Source organism: Dreissena polymorpha, chromosome 12, assembly GCF_020536995.1.
Source record: "Dreissena polymorpha isolate Duluth1 chromosome 12, UMN_Dpol_1.0, whole genome shotgun sequence".
NCBI lineage: Eukaryota > Metazoa > Mollusca > Bivalvia > Myida > Dreissenidae > Dreissena > Dreissena polymorpha.
Window position 1 is genome coordinate 60,865,742 of NC_068366.1, and position 25,891 is coordinate 60,891,632.

The 25,891-nt window shown below is 38.1% G+C and overlaps 1 protein-coding gene across 2 annotated transcripts in view; it reads left to right on the top strand.

The window, feature by feature from the left end:
• LOC127853505 (cleavage stimulation factor subunit 3-like) overlaps nucleotides 1-19,816 on the top strand; it is a 39,418-nt gene extending 19,602 nt beyond the window's left edge. For both annotated transcript variants that reach the window (XM_052388060.1, XM_052388061.1), the window contains 13 exons: nucleotides 829-910; nucleotides 1,903-2,012; nucleotides 2,844-2,960; nucleotides 3,314-3,388; nucleotides 11,053-11,196; nucleotides 13,226-13,328; nucleotides 13,869-13,938; nucleotides 14,582-14,678; nucleotides 15,679-15,783; nucleotides 17,003-17,147; nucleotides 17,718-17,812; nucleotides 18,251-18,311; nucleotides 18,853-19,816. In XM_052388060.1, coding sequence (XP_052244020.1) covers nucleotides 829-910; nucleotides 1,903-2,012; nucleotides 2,844-2,960; nucleotides 3,314-3,388; nucleotides 11,053-11,196; nucleotides 13,226-13,328; nucleotides 13,869-13,938; nucleotides 14,582-14,678; nucleotides 15,679-15,783; nucleotides 17,003-17,147; nucleotides 17,718-17,812; nucleotides 18,251-18,311; nucleotides 18,853-19,046 — 1,398 coding nt within the window. In that variant the 3' untranslated portion in view covers nucleotides 19,047-19,816. The remainder of the gene's footprint in view (nucleotides 1-828; nucleotides 911-1,902; nucleotides 2,013-2,843; nucleotides 2,961-3,313; nucleotides 3,389-11,052; nucleotides 11,197-13,225; nucleotides 13,329-13,868; nucleotides 13,939-14,581; nucleotides 14,679-15,678; nucleotides 15,784-17,002; nucleotides 17,148-17,717; nucleotides 17,813-18,250; nucleotides 18,312-18,852) is intronic.
• The last annotated feature ends 6,075 nt before the right edge of the window (nucleotides 19,817-25,891 follow it).

Here is a 25,891-nt window from a genome sequence, read left to right on the forward strand (position 1 = left end):
GTTGTTAAGGGTTAAAAGGGACTTTCTGTAAGCAAAAAATTCCATAAAGCAGACAATTTTGTCCCTGATTAGGCTGTGCTGACTGCACAGGTAAGTCTGGGAGGACATTTCATGCACATGCATTTTGCCCCGTTTTCCACAATGAGGGTCAAATATAGAATATTGGTGAAAGAAAAAATAAATATCATACAAAAAGTAGACAATGAATTTAATATATTTTTGACTGCTGTTAAAATAGACAAGTTTATCCTATAATTACATGGGTCTACCCAGTGTCATTTCCTTCTCTAGACAATCATATATGCACATAGTAGTAGGGTGACTTTCAGCTCAGAAGGTCATTATTTCAAAGAGTAACGTGGACACCATATTGCAACAAGCTGAGTCATATAATATTGATAAATATGTGTTAACCTTTAATGGGCTCATGGGAATCCTTTAAGAAAACTATTCAATCTTCAGTATTTCAACTAATAACTTAAAACTTTGGTTATTGGTAAGAACCATTTTGTAAGACAATTCCACTTATGTATATAGTTGCGTAGGTTCTCTGGTCTCATTAGCAAACATGGAAGTTCCTCCTGACCAAATTTCGAAAATGCCTAAGCTGGTCTGGAGGTACACTATCGGCATATGACAAAAGACCTAGTGTTGCACTATGCTTCTCTGATGTTCTTGTCTTGCAGTTTTCTGTTTAAAAACATGAAACTTTATAGATATGTTGCTGTATATACTATGTAGAAGAGCAAAACATTTGTTTCTTGTGTGTCACAATATTATTTGCCAAGTTATACTCACTTGAATTTAAACGAATTTTGGATACTGCAGGTGGAGCTGTGGAAGAAGTACATCACCTGGGAGAAGGAGAACCCGCTACGGACAGAGGACCAGGCACTTATTACAAAACGAGGTAGCACAACAGATAGATAATGCTTAATCAGTGATTGGAGTATTTGAAATAAGATTGTGTGTGACCTATTTATGTTGTCACATTTTGATATGAGCCCCGATATGTGAAAATGGGTCTTAATGCATGTGCTTCAAGTTTCGTCCCATATTAACCCATATTTAAGATGGTAAGTGCATACAAAAAAAAACATTCTCTATTATTTATTCATATTTTACTTCATCTGGAATCAAATTGTCATGTACTTCTTTTGCCAGCTTATGGTATTTTTAGCTCGGCTGTTTTCGGAGAAAACCCGAGGTATTGTCATAGCCATCTCGTCGTCCTAAGTCGGCCGTCTGCGTCGTGCTAAAACCTTAACATTTTGTTAAGGTTCTGAACATTGGCTCTAAAATCAAAGTGCTTCAACCTACAACTTTGAAACTTATGTAGCTGCACCTTGATTAGTTCTACATGCCACACCTATTTTTGGGTCACTAGGTCAAAGGTCAAGGTCACTGTGACCTTAAAAAAAAATATAATCTGACAAGCTTTCATTTATTATGCTCCCCTTTATTTTGGGGGGAGCATATAGTGGCTGCTTCGTCTGTCCGTCTGTGTGTCCGTCCGTGCACAATTTTTGTCCGGGTTATTTCTCAGCAACTAATGACCGGAATTCAATGAAACTTTTTGGGAAGCTTCACTACCAAGAGGAGATGTGCATATTATCAGCGGGTTCTGGTCGGATGATTTTTTCACAGAGTTATGGCCCTTTGAAATTTTTTTTAAAAAAATTCTTGTCCCCCCCAACTACTGTGCCCTCAAGACGTTTCCTTTTATTTGAATATATAGTGCAATATTACAAAAAAAAACTTTGGGGAGCATCACCTGTCTCCGACGGTATCTTGTTCAAAACTGCACCCGCAGCCGAGCGTGGCACCCGCTTTGCGGTGCTCTTGTTAAACTCATTCCATTATGTAACTAACAATCAAGGAGAGACTGCTGTTTGGTTTCAGTGATGTTTGCATATGAGCAGTGCCTGCTGTGCCTGGCCTACCACCCAGATGTGTGGATAGAGGCAGCCAACTATCTGGAACAGTCCAGTCAGCTGCTGACAGAGAAAGGGGTATGTAGCAGTCTTTAAACAAATCTTAGTAAAAAAAAGAGCTTAATGCATTTGCAACAAGTTATGTGTCCATAGGGCACTTATGCCCTGTCTTTTCCACTTTTGTTTCAAACACAAACATAAAAACCCTCAACCGTTATCTGAAAGTCATGCATGTAGACTCACACAACAAAAATCAGGAAAAATATCTCAAAGAGTTTTGCCAAAAAATCTGGAAAAGAGTTATTTTATATAAACAATCAATGTACTCGAACATTTGAAAACTTGATCTGTAGGTCATTTAGGTGGACTCACACTCCAAAAATAAAGTCGGTATCTGAAAGCGTTTTGGGAAAAAAAATCTGGACAAGTATTATTTCTAAGAAAATTCCTGAGTCCAAAGCCAGTAACTTTAGTGGACAGGAACAAAACTCAAACTTGATAATCATATAGATAGACTTACACACCAATCAGTCCTAGGCCAATAACTTCGTCAAAAATCAATGGGCCTGAACGAAACTCAAACTTGATCTGTAACTCATGCAGGTAGACTAACATACCAAAAATCTGGTAAATATCTTAAAGCCTTAAAGAAACAGGATGTCGGATGGATGGACAGACTGAACGACAGTCCGACTGCAAAAGGCCACCCCTTTAGGGATGACTCTTTCCCCCTAGAATGGATTTCCTGTTTGAAGAGACATTCTTTAAACAAAAAACTTCCATAAAAGCAGAAAGTGTCATCTCTGATTAGCCAGTGCAGTCTGCACAGGCTAATCTGGACGACACTTAATGCATTAAGCCCAGTTTTCCAAGAAAAAAGCCCAAATTACCCTTACTTCTCCACCCCAGGACCAGAATGCAGGCAAGCTGTTCGCTGATGAGGCGGCTGCCCTGTTCGAGCGGGCGATCACCACCACCATGAAGGAGAACACTCTCATCTACTTCACATATGCTGACTTTGAGGAGGTATACCATGGAGCTGACCTGCCATTTTTCTGGGGCCTATTATGGCCCCATTTTTCCAAGTGTTATAGTTTTTAATAGTAAAGCCCCAAAAGTTTTAAGTAAGGTTGTAATATTTATACCATTTTGTTTGCTTGAAATCTTTATCAATATGAATATTTTATTTTTTTCTAACCTGAAATTTGTAAATCTGCTTTTAACATGATATTTTATCAGTGATGACATAAATTTTAACTTTTTTCAGCGCTGTAAATATAATATGTTATGAGCACATCATGTTATTTTGTTGCACTTTTGTGTGAAAACATGTGTATTTTTTTTAACACTTGTTCCATGGAAATGATTTTCATTTTCAGTGTCGTATGAAGTATGAGAAAATACACAGTATCTACAAGAGATGTATTGCAGTGGAAACCATGGATCCAACACTGGTAAGTCCTTATACAAGCTCAAATAGTTAATGTGTTGCTTTTATACTTTCTTTAAAGGGATAGGTTGTGTTGTTGTTTTTTCGGGAAAAAAAATTATCAGTTAAAATCTGCTTTTGCCTAATTATAAATTAGGAATGTGTGACCTTGTGTTTTGTTTGAAATCTACATTTGCAATTTTAAAGTTTCTAACATTTAATTATTGATTGAGCACATTTTAAGGCATGACTTAAGCGGATGTGTGTTGTTTAATTATATATTTGTTTGTCCTATCACCTGCTTGACATGGCAAGTAAACAATGTCATTGGGCTTCCTTGATTTAAAGTTCAGGTAGTCAGAATGGGCGAGATTATTTTTAACCAGGTTTTCCGAAGGAAAAAACTGGTTATTAGATTGGCGAATGCGGGCGGGCGGGCTGGCTGGCTGGCTGGCTGGCGGGCTGGCTGGCGGGCGGGCGGAACAAGCTTGTCCGGGCCATAACTATGTCGTTCATTGTCAGATTTTAAAATCATTTGGCACATTTGTTCACCATCATTGGACGGTGTGTCGCGCGAAATAATTACGTCGATATCTCCAAGGTCCAGGTCACACTTTGAGTTCAAAGGTCAAAAATGGCCATAAATGAGCTTGTCCTGGCCATAACTATGTCATTCATTGTGAGATTTTAAAATCATTTGGCACATTTGTTCACCATCATGGGACGGTGTGTCGCACGAAAGAATCACGTCAATATCTCCAATGTCAAGGTCGCCACGACTAAAAATAGATTTTTTAAAAAAACAAACTTACAAAGGGGGTTTATTTTGTTTGTTCATTTCAAAAGTTCAGTTTGAGTTTTCTCCCTTTATCAGATTTTTTTTTCACAATGAAAACCTGGTTTTGTGACAATTTTGTCCCTTGTCTTAATTTGAAAAACTCCATGGAAAAATGATTAAAAGTTTTATTAAAAAAAACGAAACATTTTATAAAGAAAATGCCAAATAAAAAGGTGTTTGTTACTAGCCATTTCAGGAGTTTCTATGTATAACTATTTATTAGCTCATCTACTGGGCAGGCAAAGTTAGACATATTTGGCTGGCTTTTTTTGACAGAACTATGTATCCTTTTTTAGCTCACCTGATTGCTCAGGTGAGCTTTTCTGACCGGTCTTTGTCCGCCGTCCGTCCGTCCTTCCGTTAACATTTGCTTGTAAACGCTCTAGAGGCCACATTTCTTGTCCCATCTTCATGAAACTTGGTCAGAAGCTTTGCCCCAATAAAATCTCGGCTGAGTTCGAAACTGGATTGTTCCGGGTCAAAAACTAGGTAAAAAAAAGAAGAAAAACCTTGTAAACACTGTTGAAGTCGAATTTTATGTTCAATCTTCATGTAACTTTGTCAAAATGTTTGTCTTAATGATATCTTGATTGAGTTCAAAAGTGGTTCCGGTCTGTTGATAAACATGGCCGCCAGTGGGCGGGGCAGTTTTCCTTATTTGGCTATAGAGAAACCTTGTAAACACTCTAGAAGTCACAATTTTTGCCCAATCATCATGAAAGGTGGTCAAAACATTGATTTAATTGATATCTCGGACATGTTAGAAAATGGTCCAGATCGGTGAAAAAACATGGCCGCCAGTGGGCGGGGCATTTTTCTCTATATGTATATAGTGGCAGTTTACCATATTTGGCTATAGAGAAACATTGTAAACACTCTAGAAGACACAATTTTTGTCCAATCATCATGAAAGTTTGTCAAAACATTGGTTTTATTGATATCTCGGACGTGTTCGAAAATGGTCCAGATCAGTGAAAAACATGGCTGCCAGTGGGCGGGGCATTTTTCTTTATATGTATATAGTGGCAGTTTTCCCTATTTGGCTATAGAGAAACCTTGTAAACACTCTAGAAGTCACAATTTTTGCCCAATCATCATGAAAGTTGGTCAAAACATTGGTTTTATTGATATCTTGGACGAGTTCGACAATGGTTTGGATCGGTGAAAAAACATGGCCGCCAGTGGGCGGGGCATTTTTCTCTATATGTATATATTGAAAACGTTAACACTCTAGAAGTCACATTTTTGGCCCAATTTTCATGAAATTTGGTCAGAACATTTGTTTCTTTGATACAAGAGTTGAGTTCAAAAATGGTTTCGGTCAAACCTTGTGATCGAACACTATGGAAGTCACATTTTTATGCCCCCCTTTGAAAAAGAGGGGGTTTATTGTTTTGCTCATGTAGGTCCATATGTCTGTCCACCAGATGGTTTCCGAATGATAAGTCAAGAACGCTTAGGCCTAGGATCATGAAACTTCATAGGTACATTGATCATGACTCGCAGATGATCCCTATTGATTTTGAGGTCACTAGGTCAAAAGTCAAGGTCACGGTGACCCGAAATAGTAAAATGGTTTCCGGATGATAACGCAAGAACGCTTACGCGATCATGAAACTTCATAGGTACATTGATCATGACTCGCAGATGACCCCTATTGATTTTGAGGTCACTAGGTCAAAGGTCAAGGTCACAGTGACTCGAAATAGTAAAATGGTTTCCGGATGATAACTCAAGAACACTTATGCCTTGGATCATGAAACTTCATAGGTACATTGATCGTGACTCACAGATGACCCCTATTGATTTTCAGGTCACTAGATCAAAGGTCAAGGTCACGGTGACCCGAAACAGTAAAATGGTTTCCGGATGAAAGCTCAAAAACGCTTATGCCTAAGATCATGAAACTTCATAGGTACATTGATCATGACTTGCAGATGACTCCTATTGATTTTCAAGTCACTAGGTCAAAGGTCAAGGTCACGGTGACTCAACTTAGAAAAATGGTTTCCGAATGATAACTCAAGAAAGCTTATGCCTAGGATCATGAAACTTCATAGGTACATTGAGGTGACCCAGAATGCTTATGCCTAGGATGATGAAACTTCATAGGTACATTGATCATGACTAGCAGATGACCCCTATTGATTTACAGGTCACTAGGTCAAAGGTCAAGGTCACGGTGTTTCAACTTAGAAAAATGGTTTCCAGATGATAACTCAAGAAGGCCTATGCCTAGGATCATGAAACTTCATAGGTACATTAATCATGACTTGCAAATGACCCATATTGACTTTCAGGTCACTAGGTCAAGGTCACGGTTACTTGACACAGTAAAATGGTTTTTGGATGATAACTCAAGAAAGCTTACGCCTAGGATCATAAAACAATATAATGGTAAAGTTGATAGAATTTTCTTATTAAATCAATCAAAAATGGAATTTATCATGTAGATGTTTTGAACATCTTATAACTTTGTTATCCATCTGACATGATTGCATTATAATCATTGCATCTTTTTTTAAGATGTTTGTGGTTAAAAGTTTTTTATGTTTTGGTAATTAAACACAAAGCACTAAATTGACAATTTCCAGACAGACTAACATTGGGCTGACCTTGAAACAATGCAAGATGGAATGTAATTCATTTGTTTGTTTTGTAATTTAAAATCTTACCATGTCAACTATGAAAAGACTATACAATTATTATTTTGTTATCAGACTAGGACACTACAGTTCATATGTGCTCTAAAATCTACATGTACACAAGAACAAACACACACAACTCAATTTGATATTAACCCATTGATGCCTAACATTGATTATGAGAGAGAGAAAGGAATGAGTCATGCTGAAGGATACACACATTGATTGTTTATGAAGTTAATGTATGGGATCAGGAATAACATTTTGCTTTAATTTGTTGGTGTGTGAGCTCTGGTCAACAGGCTGTGTTTAAAGAAGACATTAACAATGGATATATGCTACTGCTGATAAAGGGTTCTAAAATATACAGCTACATGTACCAAATTTAGGTTTGGAATGTAAATTGCTAACTGTTCGCTACATTGATCATGACTCACCAATGACCCCTATTGATCTTCTCGTCACTAGGTCAAAGGTGACAGTCACAGTGATTCAAAATACAAAAATTGGTTTTCAAATGATAACTCAAAAACACTTTCACCTGGGATAAAGACTTCATAGGTACATTGATCATGATTATAAAAATACCCCTTTTGAATTTCAAATTACTACATCAAAGATCAACATCACACTGACTCAAAACAATAAAATTGTTTCTTGATATTAACTGACCATTCTTACGCCTAGATTCATGATCTTCATAGTTACATTGATCATGACTGGCAGATGACCAACATAATGTTCAAGTCACTAGGTCAAACGTCTTAATAACAATGACTCAACACTGTAAAATGGTGTCCAGATGACAACTCAAGAAACCAAGGTAAAAAGTCAAAGTCACAATGACTAATATATTCATATTCACACAATGGCTGCCATTACAACTGACAGCCCATATGCAGGCATGCATGTTTTACAAACAGCCCAATACATTTGGTAAAAATTAAATGAACACACTCTTCTCAGGTGAGCGAACTAGGGCCATCTTGGCCCTCTTGTATACTTGAACATTAGGTTAAGTTGTGTTTGAGGTCCACTTTATTCTTAAAGTATCAAAGCTATTGCTTTCATACTTGCAACACTTACTGAAACATGGTTAAAAAAAAAAAAATATTTTTATTATGCCCCCCTTCGAAGAAGAGGGGGTATATTGCTTTGCACATGTCGGTCTGTCGGTCGGTCTGTCCACGAGGTGGTTTCCGGATGATAACTCAAGAATGCTTGGGCCTAGGATCATGAAACTTCAAAGGTACATTGATCATGACTCGCAGATGACCCCTATTGATTTTGAGATCACTAGGTCAAAGGTCAAGGTCATGGTGGCCTGAAATAGTAAAATGGTTTTTGGATGATAACTTAAGAACGCATACGCGGCCAACAGGGCGATCTCTGAACAATATAACTGAAGCAACTGGTCTGTAATCCTAAATCTATAATTATCAGTTCAATGAAACATCATCATTTGAGTAAATTAAGTGGATTAGTAAAAATATTATCAGAATATGAGATTTTTTTGTATATTTTGTATATAAAATATTGTGTTAATGTTGAATTTTGTTGATTAATATAAATATAAGCAGGACAGGGGAGGTAATACACTATTATATCTTTCTGATATACAGGGGAAACAAATGCAAGAAGTTTAAATTTCATGTTTAATAAATAGAGGATATTTGTTCATGTCAGTGTGAGATCATTTGTTATTTGTTTCATTGTCCAATGACATATTGCTTTTATATTTTGCATACTTGTTTACCAACATCACCCCAACCTATATCCCCCCCCAACTCACCCCCCCCCAATTTTTTTTTAAACATCATCAAATAAATTACCACAACCCCACATTTTACCCCCCTCTCACCCCCACCCCCCCTACCCCCCACCCCCCCACAGTTTTTTTTAAACATTAATAAATTACCACACCCAGCATTATAACCCCCCTCTCACTCCCCCCTCACCCCCCACCCCACCCCCCCCCATTTTTTAAAACATCAAATAAATTACCACACCCCACATTATACCCCCCTCTCACTCCCTCCCCCTACCCCCCCCTACCCCCCCCCCCCGCCCCCCCCCCCCATTTTTTTTTAAACATCTAATTAATTACCACACCCCACATTATAACCCCCCCCTCTCACCCCCAACCCCCTACCCTCCCCCCACAAATTTTTTAATTTTTTAAACATCTAATAATTAATTACACACCCCTCATTATAACCCCCTCTCACCCCCCTACCCCCCACCCACCCCCCTCCAATTTTTTTTTAAACAAATTATAAATTACCACACCCCACATTATACCCCCCTCTCCCCCCCCACACCCCCTACCCCCCCCATCCCCCCCCATTTTTTTTTTAAACATCTAATAAATTACCACAACCCCACATTAAACCCCTCTCACTCCCCCTAACCCCAACCCCCCCCCCCCCTCAATTTTTTATTTTTTAAACATCTACTAAATTACCACACCCCACATTATACCCCCCTCACTCCCCCTACCCCCCCCCACCACCCCAATATATTTTTTTAAACATCTAATAAATTACCACACCCCACATTATACCCCCCTCTCACCCCCCCCACCCCCCCTACCCCCCAATTTTTTTTTCAAACATCTTATAAATAACCACACCCCACATTATACCCCCTCTCACCCCCCTACCCCCCCCCCCCCCCCCCCTACCCCTCCCCCCAAATTTTTTTTTGTCTTTTTATACGCCCGTCTATGACGGGACGTATTATGGTATACCCCGCGTCCGTCCGTCCGTCTGTTAATGTCGTACGCTACGTCAAATATCCTTTGACAGATTTTCTTCAAATTTTAACACAATCTTAATATTGATAAACCCTGATCCCCTTTCGTTTTTGACGGAATTCTGAATTGTCGTTCCAGAGTTATGGGACTTTGTTCGTCAAAATTTCGTGATTTCATTGAATGTCCTACTGTAGCTCAAATATCCTTCGATGGATTTTTTTCAAATTTCAACACAATCTTAATATTGATAAACCCTGATCCCCTTTCGTTTTTGACGGAATTCTGAATTGTCGTTCCAGAGTTATGGGACTTTGTTCGTCAAAATTTCGTGATTTCCATGCTCATGTACTTATAAAATAAGCCATGTATTCAAATACAAATAAACTGAAGTAAAAAAATGATTCAAAGGGTTATTTATTACCTTACTACTTCATTGGCGAACGACGGGCGTATCATGCGCTCATGGCGCAGCTTTTATTTTATTTTTGAAAGATCGTCTCATAAATTATTGAATATGAACAATTTCCCATGATGGCTTACGTAATACTGTCAAGCACTCGAATAGTCGAGTGCGCTGTCCTCTGACAGCTCTTGTTAGGTCACAAGGTCAAAGGTCAAGGTCACAGTGACTCGAAATAGTAAAATGGTTTCCGGATGATAACTCAAGAATGCTTACGCCTAGGATCATGAAACTTCATAGGTACATTGATCTTGACTGGCAGATGACCCCTATTGATTTTCAGGTCACTAGGTCAAAAGTCAAGGTCACAGTGACTGGAAAGAGTACAATGGTTTCCGGATGATATCTTACATTAGGTCAAAGGTCAAGGTCACAGTGACAAAAAACGTATTCACACAATGGCTGCCACTTCAACTGACAGCCCATATGGGGGGCATGCATGTTTTACAAACAGCTCTTGTTATTATTTGATTTTAAAAAGACTGTCCACCATCCCATCCAGTATATAGTCGCCGCTTCGTCTGTCCGTGTGTCTGTCCGTCCGTGCACAATTTTTGTCCGGGATATTTCTCAGCAATTAATGACCGGAATTCAATTAAACTTTATGGGAAGCTTCACTACTTAGAGGAGATGTGCATATTATCAGCCGGTTCTGGTCAGATGATTTTTCACAGAGTTATGGCCCTTTGAAATTTTCCATTAACTGTACATATAGTGCAAATCTTGTCCCCCCAACTACTAGAAGTTTCCTTTAATCTGAATATATAGTGCAATATTGTGACAACTTTGGGGAGCATCACCCGTCTCCGACTGTTTCTTGTTGATTGAAGTATTTAGATAGGTCCCTTAACCTTTAAAAAGAAAAATAGATGAGCGGTCTGTACCCGCTAGCCGGTGCTCTTGAATGTACATTATAACTAAGCAATGATGAACTGTAGACATTTTCAAGCCAATCACAGTGTGTGTTCTTTCATAACTCATTTCCCTATAGGCATACATACAGTACATGAAGTTTGCCCGTCGTTCGGAGGGCATCAAGTCGGCCCGTCAGGTGTTCAAGCTGGCTAGAGAGGACAAACGATCCACATACCATGTGTTCATGGCAGCAGCTCTTATGGAGTATTACTGCAGTAAGGTAAGCAGTGGGTGTAGAATACAGGGCAGTTTTGGTTTAAACCTTTTTATTTTTGCTGGATTGCATCGAAAGCCTAAGGCTGATAAAAAAAACAACTCTTGAGGCCTTTTCCTGGGAAGAACCAGTTATTGGTGTCTGTGGGGGAGATCTAAAGAATGCTCCCACAGTGGGGATCAAAGCCTTGATCTCCCGGTTGATAGGCTGACACCATATCCACAATGGTAGGGAGATACAGAGAAATAAGTTCATTTGAGGAAGAGTTTAGCCTTCCGTTTTGGGGAATGTGGAGAGAACCGGGGAAGGGTATTACCTTTTAAACTTGAAGAAATTGTTATTATTTTATTCATCAGAAATTCCCTTGAAGAACCGGAAAATGCGGAGGGGACTTACGGTCGCGCTATGTCTGTCACATTGTATCCTGCGATAACTTTTAGTACTTCATATTTTTCATGAAACTTAAAACATGGATAGATGGCAATATGGAGATTATGCACAAATTCTGGTTGCTATGACAACAAATAGACTAGAAATAGTAACAAATAGACTAGAAATATTGCTGAAAATAGTGGATCCTGCAATAACTTTTAAAGTTCTTCATATTTTTTCATGAAACTTGAAATATGGATAGATGGCAATATGTAGATTATGCACATCATTTAATTTTGTTTTTACGTCAAGAATTCTGGTTGCTATGGCAACAAATATACTAAAAATATTGCTGAAAATGGTGGAGTTTCACCGGTAGGGGACATGTATTGCTTGGCAATAGTCTTGTTTGCCTTAAAAATCATTTCTGGATATATTATGTTTGAGCCACGCATTGGGAAAAAGATGATTAATGCGTGTGTAAAGTATTGTGTCTTATTAGGGACCTCCCTTTTCACAGACAGTATTTTTGTTACAAAGTGACTTCCATTCAACAACAAACTACACTAACGGAAATATGTCATACCTTATTAGCCTGTGCAGACTTCACAGGCTAATCTGGAATGGCACTTTACACACATGCACAAAGCCAGGTTATTCCAGAGTGTGGCCTATTTGGTAAAACAGCTTTGCTAACTGTAGTGTTGCAGGTATTAATGGAAAATTGTCTTGTTAGGTCAGGAGCAGTAAGATGTTTATGACTGATTCCTGGACCCATATTCACCTACCCATTCGTACACTTACAGATGAAGTACAAACAGACTTATAACCAAGAAAAATACATCAAGCATTTTTGCATATGTTCAGGCTACCATTGATGATTATGTCCTTAACAGAAAGTTTAACATGAAGAAAGATGTAGATAGAGACTGTTAATGACAAGTTTGACTCAAAATTAAAGCAATTCTTGAATATTCCAATTCACAGAATATTCTTAATTCTTAGACTGAAGTCTAACAATTGTTTGGTGAATACCGGCCCTGAACACTAAATGTAGTTCCAGATAGTTAACGCTTTACCACTTAGATACGTATTTTGACGCATTTGTAGTCACTTAAAAAGTTATATTTAACTAAAGACCTTTCTTACTAAATTCAAGTTATAAAGGCTTCATTATCAACCTAAGATACGGATGAGCAGCAAACAGCATCTAACCTGAACAAACTGAAAGTTACCCGCAGGCTGTTCTGGTTTTTGCTGTTTGCACATAGCCATTTTCACTTTGCTTCTGAGTGGGAATGGTTTAAAGCGAGTCTATACTAGCTATACAAAAGTGTAAAAGATTTAAAGTTAATATATTAGAACATAGAATAAAAATTCAGAAGTCAACGAAATTAGATTTTTTAGCAATTTATATAATTTTTTGACTCTACAGCAGAAATATATACAAAAACATGTACATTTTTGAGAAATCCCAATTTTCTGTGCAGATTTGATTGTACAACACAATTTTTGGTTGTGCAACAAAAAAACAGATCAATGTGTTGACTTCAACATGCTCTTATTTTGAAATTTTAAAATCATATATGCTCCCTTTAATGTTGTTTAGGCCATGTTTGTATGTAAAAAGAAGTTTATATTAACTCTTTACTTACGGGTACAGGAGAAGACAGTAGCACTGAAGATATTTGAACTGGGTTTGAAGAAATTTGGTGATATCCCAGAATACATCAGGGCATATGTGGACTTCATGTCACATCTCAATGGTAAGAACTGTCATGTGTTGCTTTATAACTGTCTCAATATGTAAAATATATCAGAAACAAGCAAAAGTTAAAGTAAGAATTCTTTCAGGAAGTGTTGATACTAGCTTTAAGTATTAATGAAAGAAAACTTCAAAAATAGGCAAAAAAGTATAGTAAAATATTTTATGTATTCCGTCTTGAAGAAATCACCCATAGATCATCTCTTTTGCCTTGACCTTCTTTTAGTAACAGAAAATATTAAGGCAAATCGTTTTTATTAAGTATTTATTAAGTATTGTACATAGAATGTTACAGATTCTTGAAATAGAGCCATGCACTGCAAAAACAGGGCTTAATTCGTGTTCTTAAAGTGTTGTCCCATTTAAGCCTGTGCCGGGGCTAATCAGGGACGACCCTTTCAGCTTGTATTGTATTTTTCGTTTAAAGGAAGTCTAAGCTAAAATCCAGTTTAAGCTTGACTTCACAGGCTTATCTGCCACAACTCTTAACACACATGCATTAAACCATTTTTTCTCAGTATCTGGGTTTATTTTATTTCAGAGGACAATAACACCAGGGTGTTGTTTGAGAGGGTTTTGTCTTCTGGTCAGATAGCCCCTGAGAAGTCTATGTAAGTCACATTAGTTATTGTAAACCTATTAATACTAGCTGAATGAAATCCTGGGCTTTAGGACACACAAGTTCATTTCCTGGGAAGAACCATTACTTGGTGTCTTTGAAAGTTCTTGAGAATTTCTGAGTGTGGATCAAATCTGGGATCTTCCGGTTGCATGGTGGACACCATATCCACTACACATGACAGTCACAATAGTTGTAATCTGAATCTCCACAAGTTTGGAAAATATCGTCTTATCTCTAGGAAGAAACAAGGCTACCCATATTTTCTTACCCTAGTTTGTTTCATAAAGATAATTAAATTTAATATTTTGTGTGGTATTGAAAACATCTGATATGCATCAGCTTGGTTTGTAACCTATTGATCCTATTTTCAGAGATACACATGTATCCAGATAAGTCTCCTGGCTGTTAGTTGTTTGTAACATCTCCCAGTACACATTTCATCTGGTTTCCGTGTTTTGGTTTTCAGAGATATTCAGATGCGGTTTCTTGCTTACAGTTGTTTGTAGCCTTGTATCCCTTAACACATTGCATCTGGTTCTCGTTATATATGAAATATCTGGAGCCGGTGCCTTTCTGACAGTTGTTTGTAGCCTTGTATCTCTGTTCACTTTGCATCTGGTTCCCATTTTTAGAGATATCTGGAGTCGATTCCTGGCGTTTGAGTCAGAAGTGGGTGACCTGGCCAGTATAATCAAGGTGGAGAAGCGGCGTTCACAGGCAATAGAGAAGGTAACCCATTCCAACAATCCTGCTGCTTTACAATTGAGCCTCGCTCTGTGAAAAGAGGGTTTAATGCATGTGGGTAGTGTTGTCCCAAATTGGCCTGTGCAGTCTGCACTGGCTAATCATTGGAAAACACTGCAAGCAGATGCATTTAACCCCATTAATATGGAGTGCGACTCAATTTTATGAAATTTCTCCATGCAAAATGAGCAGTAATCTATTAGGCCTTACTCGACCTGTCTTGCTTGCTCAAGTTGTCATTACTTTCAAGGGTGTGCTGAAAGCATTTAATTGGACTCGATACATGTACTTTAATGTATTTAAATGTAAGACAATTTCATTGAATTCTATGCTTGTGTTTATACCTGACTTAATTTAAGAACTTAAGTGAACAATTGGTTATTTCAATTTTTTGAGTATGATCAGACAAAAGTAATATTTATTCAAAACATTTTTAGCTGGACTCTTTGCCCAATAGTCCGAGCTACACAATGCACCCATTTGTCACTAGTGGTGTCTGTGTAGTGCTCAGGTTAAGATTCATATGCCATATCTCCATAGTACTGTTAAAACAGCAGGTATTGAATTAGAGCAAAATGTATATGCCTGTTAACTAACTATGTTAAATAAATCCGTCTTGCAATTTAGTGGACTTGTCTCTTTTTGTTGAACATTTTACAAGCAATTACTCAAAAAATGTATTTCTACTCAGATGATGAAATAAAACATAACATATGTGTTCAGTATCTTTCTTAATATTTACTTACCAAGATCTGTAACTGTGAGCAGCTTTGCTTAAAGATTAATGCCACTACAAGATCATCATTTTATGTAACAGACCAAGGCCCATAACTCTTATCTGAAATTCAGCAGAATTATGCCCTGTTTTGTACGTACAAAAAATTGTCAGCAAATAGCAATGCCATCAGTTTATGGAACTCTCACTGGTGATATCAACCCATCTATGTATATTGTGGTGCTCACTGGTTAGATTGTGTTGTTTCAGATCCAGGAGTTTGGAGGCAAGGAAACGGCTCTGTTGATAGACCGCTACAAGTATGCTGACCTGTTCCCATGTAGCCAGTCAGAGCTCAAGGCACTTGGATATCATGTGAGGCCAAGTACTGATTCTACCTTATGTGATATGGGTTTTAAAGTTAGAAAAAACAAAACTTGTTAATTACTATTTTGGAAATTTTACTTGAGCATATTTTGATGACTATTTTGGAAATTTTACATAGAACATAATAGGTTCTAGAATATACTTCAATGGAATGCAATTTAATAGAATTTAACCAATCATTAGATCATTGAAATGACGTACAAATCGTATTTATTTATCAACTGTATTGAAACTATTAGAGATCTAACAAACAAATGAGCATATAAACATTTATTAGCTAAACTGAAATAAGACCAACAATTGACATGACGGAATAATAAAACTAATCAAGGTAAATGAAGTGCTGATTGAACCAGTATGTTTTTCAAGGAAATGCTAGATAAACACACTTATAAAGCTACTTACAATTGAGCAATACTTAACTTGCTGATTCAACCTATATAAACATAAATTTAAAACATTGATAGGCAAATGTCGTTTGGTTAAACACTTGACTGTTAGGTAAAATGTGTTTTTAGCTCGGCTGTTTTCTGAGAAAACCCGAGGTATTGTCATAGCCAGCTCGTCGTGTCTGTTGTTGTGTTGTGTCGTCCGCTTTGTGCTAAAACCTTAGTATTTTGTCAATGTTTTGAACATTTGCTCTAAAATCAAAGTGCTTCAACCTACAACTTTGAAACTTCGTATGTAGCTGCACCTTGATTTTAATTCTACATGCCACACCCATTTTTGGGTCACTAGGTCAAAGGTCAAGGTCACTGTGACCTCTTTAAAAAAAAATCTGACAAGCTTTCATTTATTCAAAACTGCACCCGCAGCCAAGCATGGCACGCGTTATGCGGTGCTCTTGTTGTATATACTGATTGTGTGAAGATTAAATCTGATAAAAAGGTCCAATTTTAAAGATCCAATTCTTGAACTTTTGTGTCAACTTCTTTAACACTTTACAGTCTTGAGGTCTGAAAGGATTTCCTGAAAACTGATACTACTTCATCATTGTAAGGGGGAAATCATTTCCTCTGTGGGTCGATTTCACACTCAATAATGACTCTTCACATATGAATCTTGAAAGCCATGACACACTTTCTGCTTAGACTGAATTTTCGTTTTGAAGAGTCTTCCTGTATGTTGATAGGACTTGATCAGAAGGTAAGTGGTACAGATTGTCTTGACCTTGGATTGTCTTGACCTTGACCCTGTTTGTTGACAGGACCTGATCAGGAAGCAGGTGGTACAGATGCCGTCCAGCAGGGTGGCCAAGATTGTGATGGAGGAGGAGGAGAGCAAGAAACGCCCCGAGTATCCCAAGCCTGATCTGAACCAGTGGCTGCCCTTCAAACCAAAGATACTTGTCCGTAAGTGCTAAGACACAGTATGTATGAAACGCACTCTTAGATAACTTGGCTTTATGCATGTGCGTAATTTGTTGTCCCTGATTTGCCTGTAATCAGGGACAACACTTTTCACCTAGACTGGATTTTCTTGTAGAAGAATTCATTAAAATGAAAAAATCTGTAAAAGCGGAAATTGTTGTGCCTAATAAGCCTGTGGGGACTGCACAGGCTAATCTGGGATGACAGTTTTGGCACATGCATTAAGCCCTTTATGTTTCTGATTATGAGCATGAACTAAAGTTGTGGCTTCCATTCAATTAGGAGTTTTAATTAACAGTAAACTCTGAAGAGAAAAAACAATATGTCTCTCTACACCTTTCGCCATGGATTATGTCTATATCTCCTTACCTATGATTTGATTCAAAAAGGGCAATTGTCAGTAACTGGCATGAGTATATGTGCTTATTACAGCTTGCCAAGGAAAAGTAGGAGTTTGTTAAGTGACCACCGAGATATGATGAATTAGTTAAAACAAAATACTACATGTGTATCTGTATACCTTGACCTATGCTGTGTTGTTGCCTGTTGCAGCAAAGGACGCCCACATAGTTCCTGGTGGAGTGTTTCCTCCGCCTGATGCAGCTGCCTCACTGATGGCCATGATGCCCCCTCCAGAGTGCTTTCATGTGAGTATCTCCATGTCTGGGAAAACTGGGTTTAATGCATGTGCATAAAATGTCGTCCCAGACTAGCCAAGGCTAAGCAGTGACAACACTTTCCGCTCTTATGGTATTTTTCGTTTAATTGAAGTTTCTACATATTGAAAATCCAGTTTAGCAGGAAAGTCACGTTCCTAATTAGCCTGTGCAGAGTGCACAGGTCAATCGGGGATGAGACTTTAAGCACATGCATACTGGCATGTTCTCACAGAACAATATAAACCATATGGATGTCTAATGATTTTATCCATAGTGGTTAATCATTTCATGTTGAATAAAGATATTAAAATGCTATGAATACTAGATCTTGTTGGAATTCACCATTATTTGTGAAAATCTTGACATGTTTAATAACTGACTTCACTGTTTTTGCAAATATTCAATTTGGCTACTCTTCAATTACAGGGACCATTTGTGAAGATGGATATGTTCTTGGAGCACTTTAAGCAGCTTGAAATCCCAGATGGTATGTTTCTGTTGATAATGTTTCCACTTCTAAAAGATAGTATTTTGTTATGAATGTACAGATTCATTTTATTGTAACACTTGTCAGTGGAAATTGCAGATAAGATGCCTGCAGAAAACATGCATACTAAATATCTAACAAACTATGAAAACAATTGTTATGTTTATTTTTTATGTCCCCCACCACTATAGTGGGGAACATATTGTTTTTGCCCTGTCTGTTGGTCTGTCTGTTGGTTTGTGCCAACTTTAACATTTTGCAATAACTTTTGGTATATTGAAGATAGCAACTTCATACTTGGCATGCATGTGTATCTCATGGAGCTGCACATTTTGAGTGGTAAAAGGTCAAGGTCATCCTTCAAGGTCAAAGGTAAAAAAAACTAAATCAAAGCGGCGCAGAAGGGGACATAGTGTTTCTGACAAACACATTTCTTGTTTTTGATAATTCAACAATTCTGGCTTGCTTTGTCAAACTGCTCATTTTAATTACTGCATCACGAGTGATAATTATAAAACTTTCAAAACCTGTGTTTTCCCAGCACCCATCATAGAGAACGGCTTTGACGGACCAATCAAGTATGATGCCGGTACCCTGCTTTCACTGGAGTACGCATCTGGTCGCAAACGACGAATCACGGAGAACGAGGGAAGTGACGAAGAAGACTCAAACATGGGCCCTGCACCTCCTGTCAATGACATCTACCGCAGTAGGCAGCAGAAGAGGGCCAAGTGATCAGGAAGATCATTCATCAACCTTGTACCTTATCCTTGTGGTTGATGGCACAAAATGTTCATTTATACGAAAAGTAGGAGGTGAAATGTGTGACAAATCATGGACCTTTTAAGGTTGAGAATAGTATATTGATACTAATAGTGTCAGGCCAAGTTACTGGTGGAAAACATGTTTCTAGTTTCAAGTTTAATTAAAAATTCACAAAAAGCCTATGACCATAGGTAAACAACATGTGCCTTTGAAGTTGGTGTCATATTTTTATCAAGAAAACCTGCTTTAACATTGTTTTGCGGAGGACTTAAAAGTAATTCTTGCATGTGTGATTGGTTGCATATTAAAAAAAACACAAATATCATTTGCAATATCTGGAGGTTTCTTGGCAATAGTTGTTTTCATATCCATATACCGCATATGGTTTCTGTGCAGGTAGACAGCTATTTTTGTTGAAAAAGATCTTGAAAGGTATAAAAGTTGTTACATTTGGATTGTTATTTTTATATAAGAATCTACCCATTAATGTAAATATTGCATAGAGAAAGTGCGCTTGATATGCTTATGATAAGACTGCAATGTTTTTATACATGACATCTTTTGCCATGTAATAAAGAAGAGATGGTTATGTGATTGTTACTGATTGTGGTTGGTTTTGGGATATACAAAAAAAATGTCTGTATGTTGACTGTAAATTCACAATTGTGTGTGCATGTTGCATAATGGCATTACTAGGTTCATAAGGAACGTGGTTGTTTGAAATAAACTTGCCCAAAGACTATTGTGTTGATTTCAGTGCAATAATTGCATCATCATCGCAGCATGCTCATTGTCAGTAATTGTACAATCTGGCCTACCTAGTGTTAATTTCTTCAGCTATATTGTTTCAACTTTTTGAACAAAAAGGATTTTAAGTGTTGACATTTATGTGAGTTTGTAATCGCTTCAACATATGTAATATTCATCAGTAAATGATCTATACACAGACCGTATTATTCTATGTTTGATCATTCGTAAAACAAAATCAAGATAACTTAATAATTTTAAAATGTTTAAATAAAATTATTTAAGTAAAAAGGTTCATTTTTTATATAGAAAACATGGTCGTAACTGGCTTAATTTTAATTGGTTGCCCGCAAAGTATTTTTGAAGAAAATTAAGTTAAATACAAAAATGACTTTGAAATGTTTTAGCATTTTGCAAGCAAAAATGTTTATCAGGACAGATAATGTTTTCAAGCAACACCAACCGTAGCATGCCTAGCTTTATTCTATTACTTATGTAAGAAGTATGATAATACAACGACATCAGCGTAAACAACTTGTGTTTTCAAAGCACACAGCAAATGTCTAATAATCTCCCTCTAAGAATTGGGTTAATTAGCCCTATTGGTAGAGCCACCAACTAATAATTGGGGAATCTCAAGTTTCATGTATAGCCTGTCAACATATTTTGTGTGGGTTTTGGTCATGAAAAGAATTTTATGGCCATTCTCCCCATTCAAGTAGGTCATAAGTATATGAACTATGTACTGGTAAACAAGCCTACCAAGAAAAAGTGTTGATAGGTTAACGAACAGGCGTGATTTGATTGAAATAGTTCAAAATAATCTCCATTGAAGTATAAATTATCTCAGATTAAGGCGTAATGTTCAATTATAGATAATAGACGTTCTGTATCTTATTTAGGGACATAATTAATCATATGGGTCTACAAGTCAATATGCAGGAAAGCAGGACTATCCTATTTGAAGTGTGCACCAACATTAGAAGCACATGAGTTCTTGGTACTGTGAGTCAATATGGAGTATCACACCTATGCATCATATGAGTAAAATATCACACCTGTAAGTCAATGTGCGGTTTGGAACCAGCAAGTCGATGCACAGGGTGACACCTGTGAGTCAATGTACAGTATTGCATCTTGTGAGTCAATGTACAATTTCACACTTGTCAAGTGAGTTGATATACAGTTTCAAACCTGCGAGTCAATATACAATATCGCATCTTGTGAGTCAATATACAGTATCACAACGGTGAGTCAATGTACAGTTTCACACCAGTGAGTCAATCTCAGAGGCACACCTGTGAGTCAATGTACAGTATCACACCTGTGAGTCAATGTATCACACCTGTGAGTCAATCCACAATATCACACATGTAAGTCAATGTACAGTATCACACAAGCGAGTCAAATTACAATATCACACGTGAGTCAATGTTAACTATCACATATTGTGAGTTCATGTACAATATAACCCTATTGAGTCAATGTACAGTATCATTCATATGAGTCCATGTACAGTATCACATCTGAGTCAATATACAGTTTCACATCAGCGAGTCAATGTGCAGAATCACACCTGTGAGTCAATGTACAGTATTACATCTTGTGAGTCTATGTACAAATGTATATCTTGTGGGTAAATGTACAGTAAAACACGTATAAGTCAATGAGCATAATCACACCTGAGATTCTATAAGCTGTATCACACATGTGAGTCCATGTACAGTATCACATCTCTGAGTCATTTTGCATTATCACACATATGAGTAAATTGTCAGTATAACACGTGCAACTCAATATTAAGTATCCCACCTATGTCAATGGCAGTAGGACACCTAAGAGTCAATATGAAGTATCACACTTTTGAGTCAATGTTCAGTATCACACCTGTAATTTAATGTGCAGTATCACACCTAAGAGTCAATATGAAGTATCACACCTTTGAGTCAATGTGCAGTATCACAACTGTGAGTCAATGTGCAGTATCACACAAGAGAGTCAATGTGAAGTATCACACCTGTGAGTAAGTGTACAGTTTCACACATGTGAGTCAACATGCAGTATCACACCTGTGAGTCATTGTGAAGTATCACACCTGTGAGTAAATCTTAAGTTATAAACACCTGTGGGTTATTGTACAACACAAGACCTATTTGTGTCAATGTGCAGCATCACAACTGTGAGTCAATATGCAATACCACACATGTGAGTAAATGTGCAGTAACACACGCCTGTGAGTCATTGAACAATTAAACACATGTGTACCAATGTGCAGTATCATTAATGTGAGTCAATGTGCAGAAGCACACAAGTGATGTAATAGGCAGTAGGACACTAGTTAGTCAAAGTGCAGTATCACACATATGAGTCAGTGTGCAGTATTACGCATGTAAGGAAATTAACGTTATCACACCTTTGAGTCAATGCGCAGTATCACACATATGAGTCCATGTGCGGTATCACACCTGTTGGTCATTGTGAAGTATTACACATTTAAGCCAATGTGCAATCGAATGCATGTGTTCCAATATGCAGATCAATGTGCAGTATCACACATGAGGAGTCAATGAGCAGTATCGCACATGTGAGTCAATATACAGGATAAAACAAATATGCAGTAACACATCTGCAGTCAACATATAGTAACACATCTGGAAGTCAATATCTAGTAGCACACCTTTTAGTCAATGTGCAGTATCACACCGGTTAACCAACGCACATTATCACACCTGCGAGTCAATGTGCAATGCACAAGCATGTGATTCAGTGTGCAGTATGAAACCTATGAGTTCATGTGCAGTAACACACACCTGTTAGGCATTGCACAGTAAAACACTCATGTGCCAATGTGCAGTAGCACAAAAGAGAGTCAAATTACAGTATCACACCTATGGGTCAATGTACAATGTAAATCTGTGAGTTTATGTAACCTATCACACCTCTGAGTAAATTTTCAGTATCACACATTTGAGTCAATGTGCAATGTAAAAGACTAAGATGTCAATGTGCAGTAATATACATGGAAGTCAATGTGCAGACACACATGAGGTAAATGAGCTGTAACCTAACTGGAGTTGCATGTGCAGTTCCACACCTGGGGATGTGCAGTAACACACAATCATTTCGATTTGAAGTAAAACACCTGCAGGCTAATGTGCAGTAAGACACATCGAGGCCAACGTACACACACAGGGTTAAATAAAGCAAATAACATGAGATGAAAACGAAATAACACACACAGTATGCCAATATGCATTCACACACATGCAGTTACACCGATGAGGTTCATGTGAAATGAAAAGCTTGCAAGTATATAGAACTTATATACAAGGTAGAGGTATAAACTCGATGCAGTAAAGGAAAGCCCACCCTTTCACATTGTCGATCCAGTGTTTCTTTTATTGACCTAGAATGGGATCTCACAATAGCGTGCCCTGGATCTCAGTCTTGTACTGGGATTCGTGCCTGGTGACATGTCCAAACAAGGCCAGCTTTAGTCGTTTGTCGGTCGGCATGAGGGGTTCTTGTGGGCAAACAAGTGCCGCTGTCATGTTCCAGACGTACTCGTTGGTAGTGTTCTCTATGTTTGAGATGCGGAGCAGTCTTCGTAGACACTTATGTGCGAGGCGCCGACGTTTCTTTGCCTTACAGTTAGATGGAGACTATGAGAGACTTGTAGAGCCTCTTCGTGGGGAAGCTGATGGAGCTACTTATCCATTGCTCGACTGGCTATTGCTGCGGTCGCCTTGGCTATTGTAATTCGGACCTCAGCGGTACTAGCACGATGCTTGGACAAGGTTTCTTACAAGTAATTACAGCTGGTCACTTCTTCCAGCGTTTCGCTGTTCATGTTGATGTCTTTACTGGAGTTATTCAGGATGTTAACCATGGTGTTCAATTCCTTCTGGCTGACCTACATCCCGTGTGCTCCTTATCTTTCAAAGAGCCTGGCGGTGAGGTCTTGGAGTTCACTGCTGGTGCAACCTGTCAGATCTATATCATCAGCGAATCTTAAGTTAAAATTGGTCTTCCAACGATTGAGATGGAGTTGTTCTGGCCGTGAAAGATCTCCTGCAATGTCATCATAAGGACAATGTTAAACAGGAGGGGAGCAGACGCTGCTGGCGTTTACGTAGAGTTCTTGGCTGACTTGCATCAGCACTACGTCAATGTTATTTTTTTTCAGAACCTTCCAAATGCCATCATGCCACACGCAGTCGAAATATTTCTCGATGGTAAACAATATGTGCCTTTTATACCGTAATAACACATACACAAATAAACGCAATTAATAGTTCTTTGTTTTTTTATTCAGTTGTTAACATAATGTTTCGAGGTCCATATAATTCTTTATATTAGTTGTGAATGAAATATTTCAATAAGTCCATGTAATTCTCCAAGTAACTTATAACGTTTCCAAGACATGACAAAATCCGTCCAAATCCATCCGGGTAGAACCCCATGCACCCTTGTGGGATCCTGGAGATAATCCTCTAGTGTCTCTCATGTCTCTCATATGGGTTAAATCCGTCTTTTTTTGAAGAGGTCCATAATCTCGGTCGTCCCCCATTCTCTCTCACAAGAACTTCTTCGGCCGATGAAAGCATGCTTTCATAATTTAATTGATGTTGTTGTTGATTGTGCAGGGCCGTCGTCGGACTTTTAAAAATGGTCAGGCTCTAAAAGCCGGAGGCCTGCGAGCGCCGAAGGCGCGAAGCCACTACCACATAAAGGCTAAATCGTGATATCTGGGAGGTTTGAGGCCAAATAGATCTTAACTCATTTAGCCTCTTTAATTATTTTTTGATGGCCATGAATTTATGAGCTCAAATAAATCCTTCCGCTTTCTTTAAGTATTTTCGTGTATGTTTATTCTTGGATTTGCAGACAAAATAATGAATACCCCAGATAGCAGACCGACGTTGGCTTCAAGGTGAGGGGGGGGGGGGGGGGGGGGGGGGGGGGGTCCGGGTGCATGCATCTCCCCCCCCCCCCCCCCCCCCCCCCTCGGATCCCATGAAAATGTATTGGCTCAAATAGTTTCTTCGGCTTTCTTCAAGTATTTTCATGCATAATTATTCTTGGATTTGCAAAAGAAAATAATGAATACCCCAGACGTTGGCATGATGTTGGCGTTGGCATGTTAACTTTGGGCCAACGATGGCCAAATATCGGTTGGCCAATTTAGGTTGGTAACTTCTCTGGTAATATCTGCCAATGTTGGGATTCATTATTTGCAGTATAATACAAGATTAATTTTTAGTCGAAATGAGCAGATAGGATTTATAAAAAGATGGGTATGTCAGGATAGGGCTTCAATAGTTTTATATTTTGTGCAGAGGGACACCATGATATAGCCCTTTTCCGTTGTTTTTTTAATTTGAAGAGACAGGGTAAAATGATTTTGATACAAGATGATCTGTCTCATACCTTCAATTGAACGTCAGGCAGATATCAACATCTGCACAAGCACTGCCGTCCAAGTTACGGTACAATATTGCATTTCTTAGGTTATGCTATAAGTAGGGGTTTCTTGGACTATTCATTTCCTTCAATATGTGAGCGACGGGCATATAGCATTTTTCGTGTATTTTTATTATTGCAACATAGCGATGGTTATCATTTTAATCACTTTGATGTCTTTCGTCTTTTCTTGGAAAAAAATAGTCTGCATTTTCCGATATGAACATCCGGGAAAATGGAATGTAAGGTGGCTCGTTTGTACCAACGGAAACAACGAAGTTAGAAAACGGATAGAACTACCGGGATTTTATCACTTTTGCAACGGCATCAGTTTTGTATTGAACATCGGCGTTTTTTTTGTTAGATAAGGAGGCATGATAAAATATGTCTGATCCAGAGGAGATTAAGCAATTCATCTCCTAGCTCAGCTTTCTTTTCTCCCTTTTTTGTCAAAAAGTGGTCAGGCTATAGCCTGACCGGCCGACGGCCCACGACGGCCCTGTTGTGTCAATGTCATAGTCTAGGCTGTTCAGACCTGCAAACTTGCCTCATATCAGTGTTTGAAATGCCTGTGTTATCTCTAGATCTTTGATTTTCTAACTTGA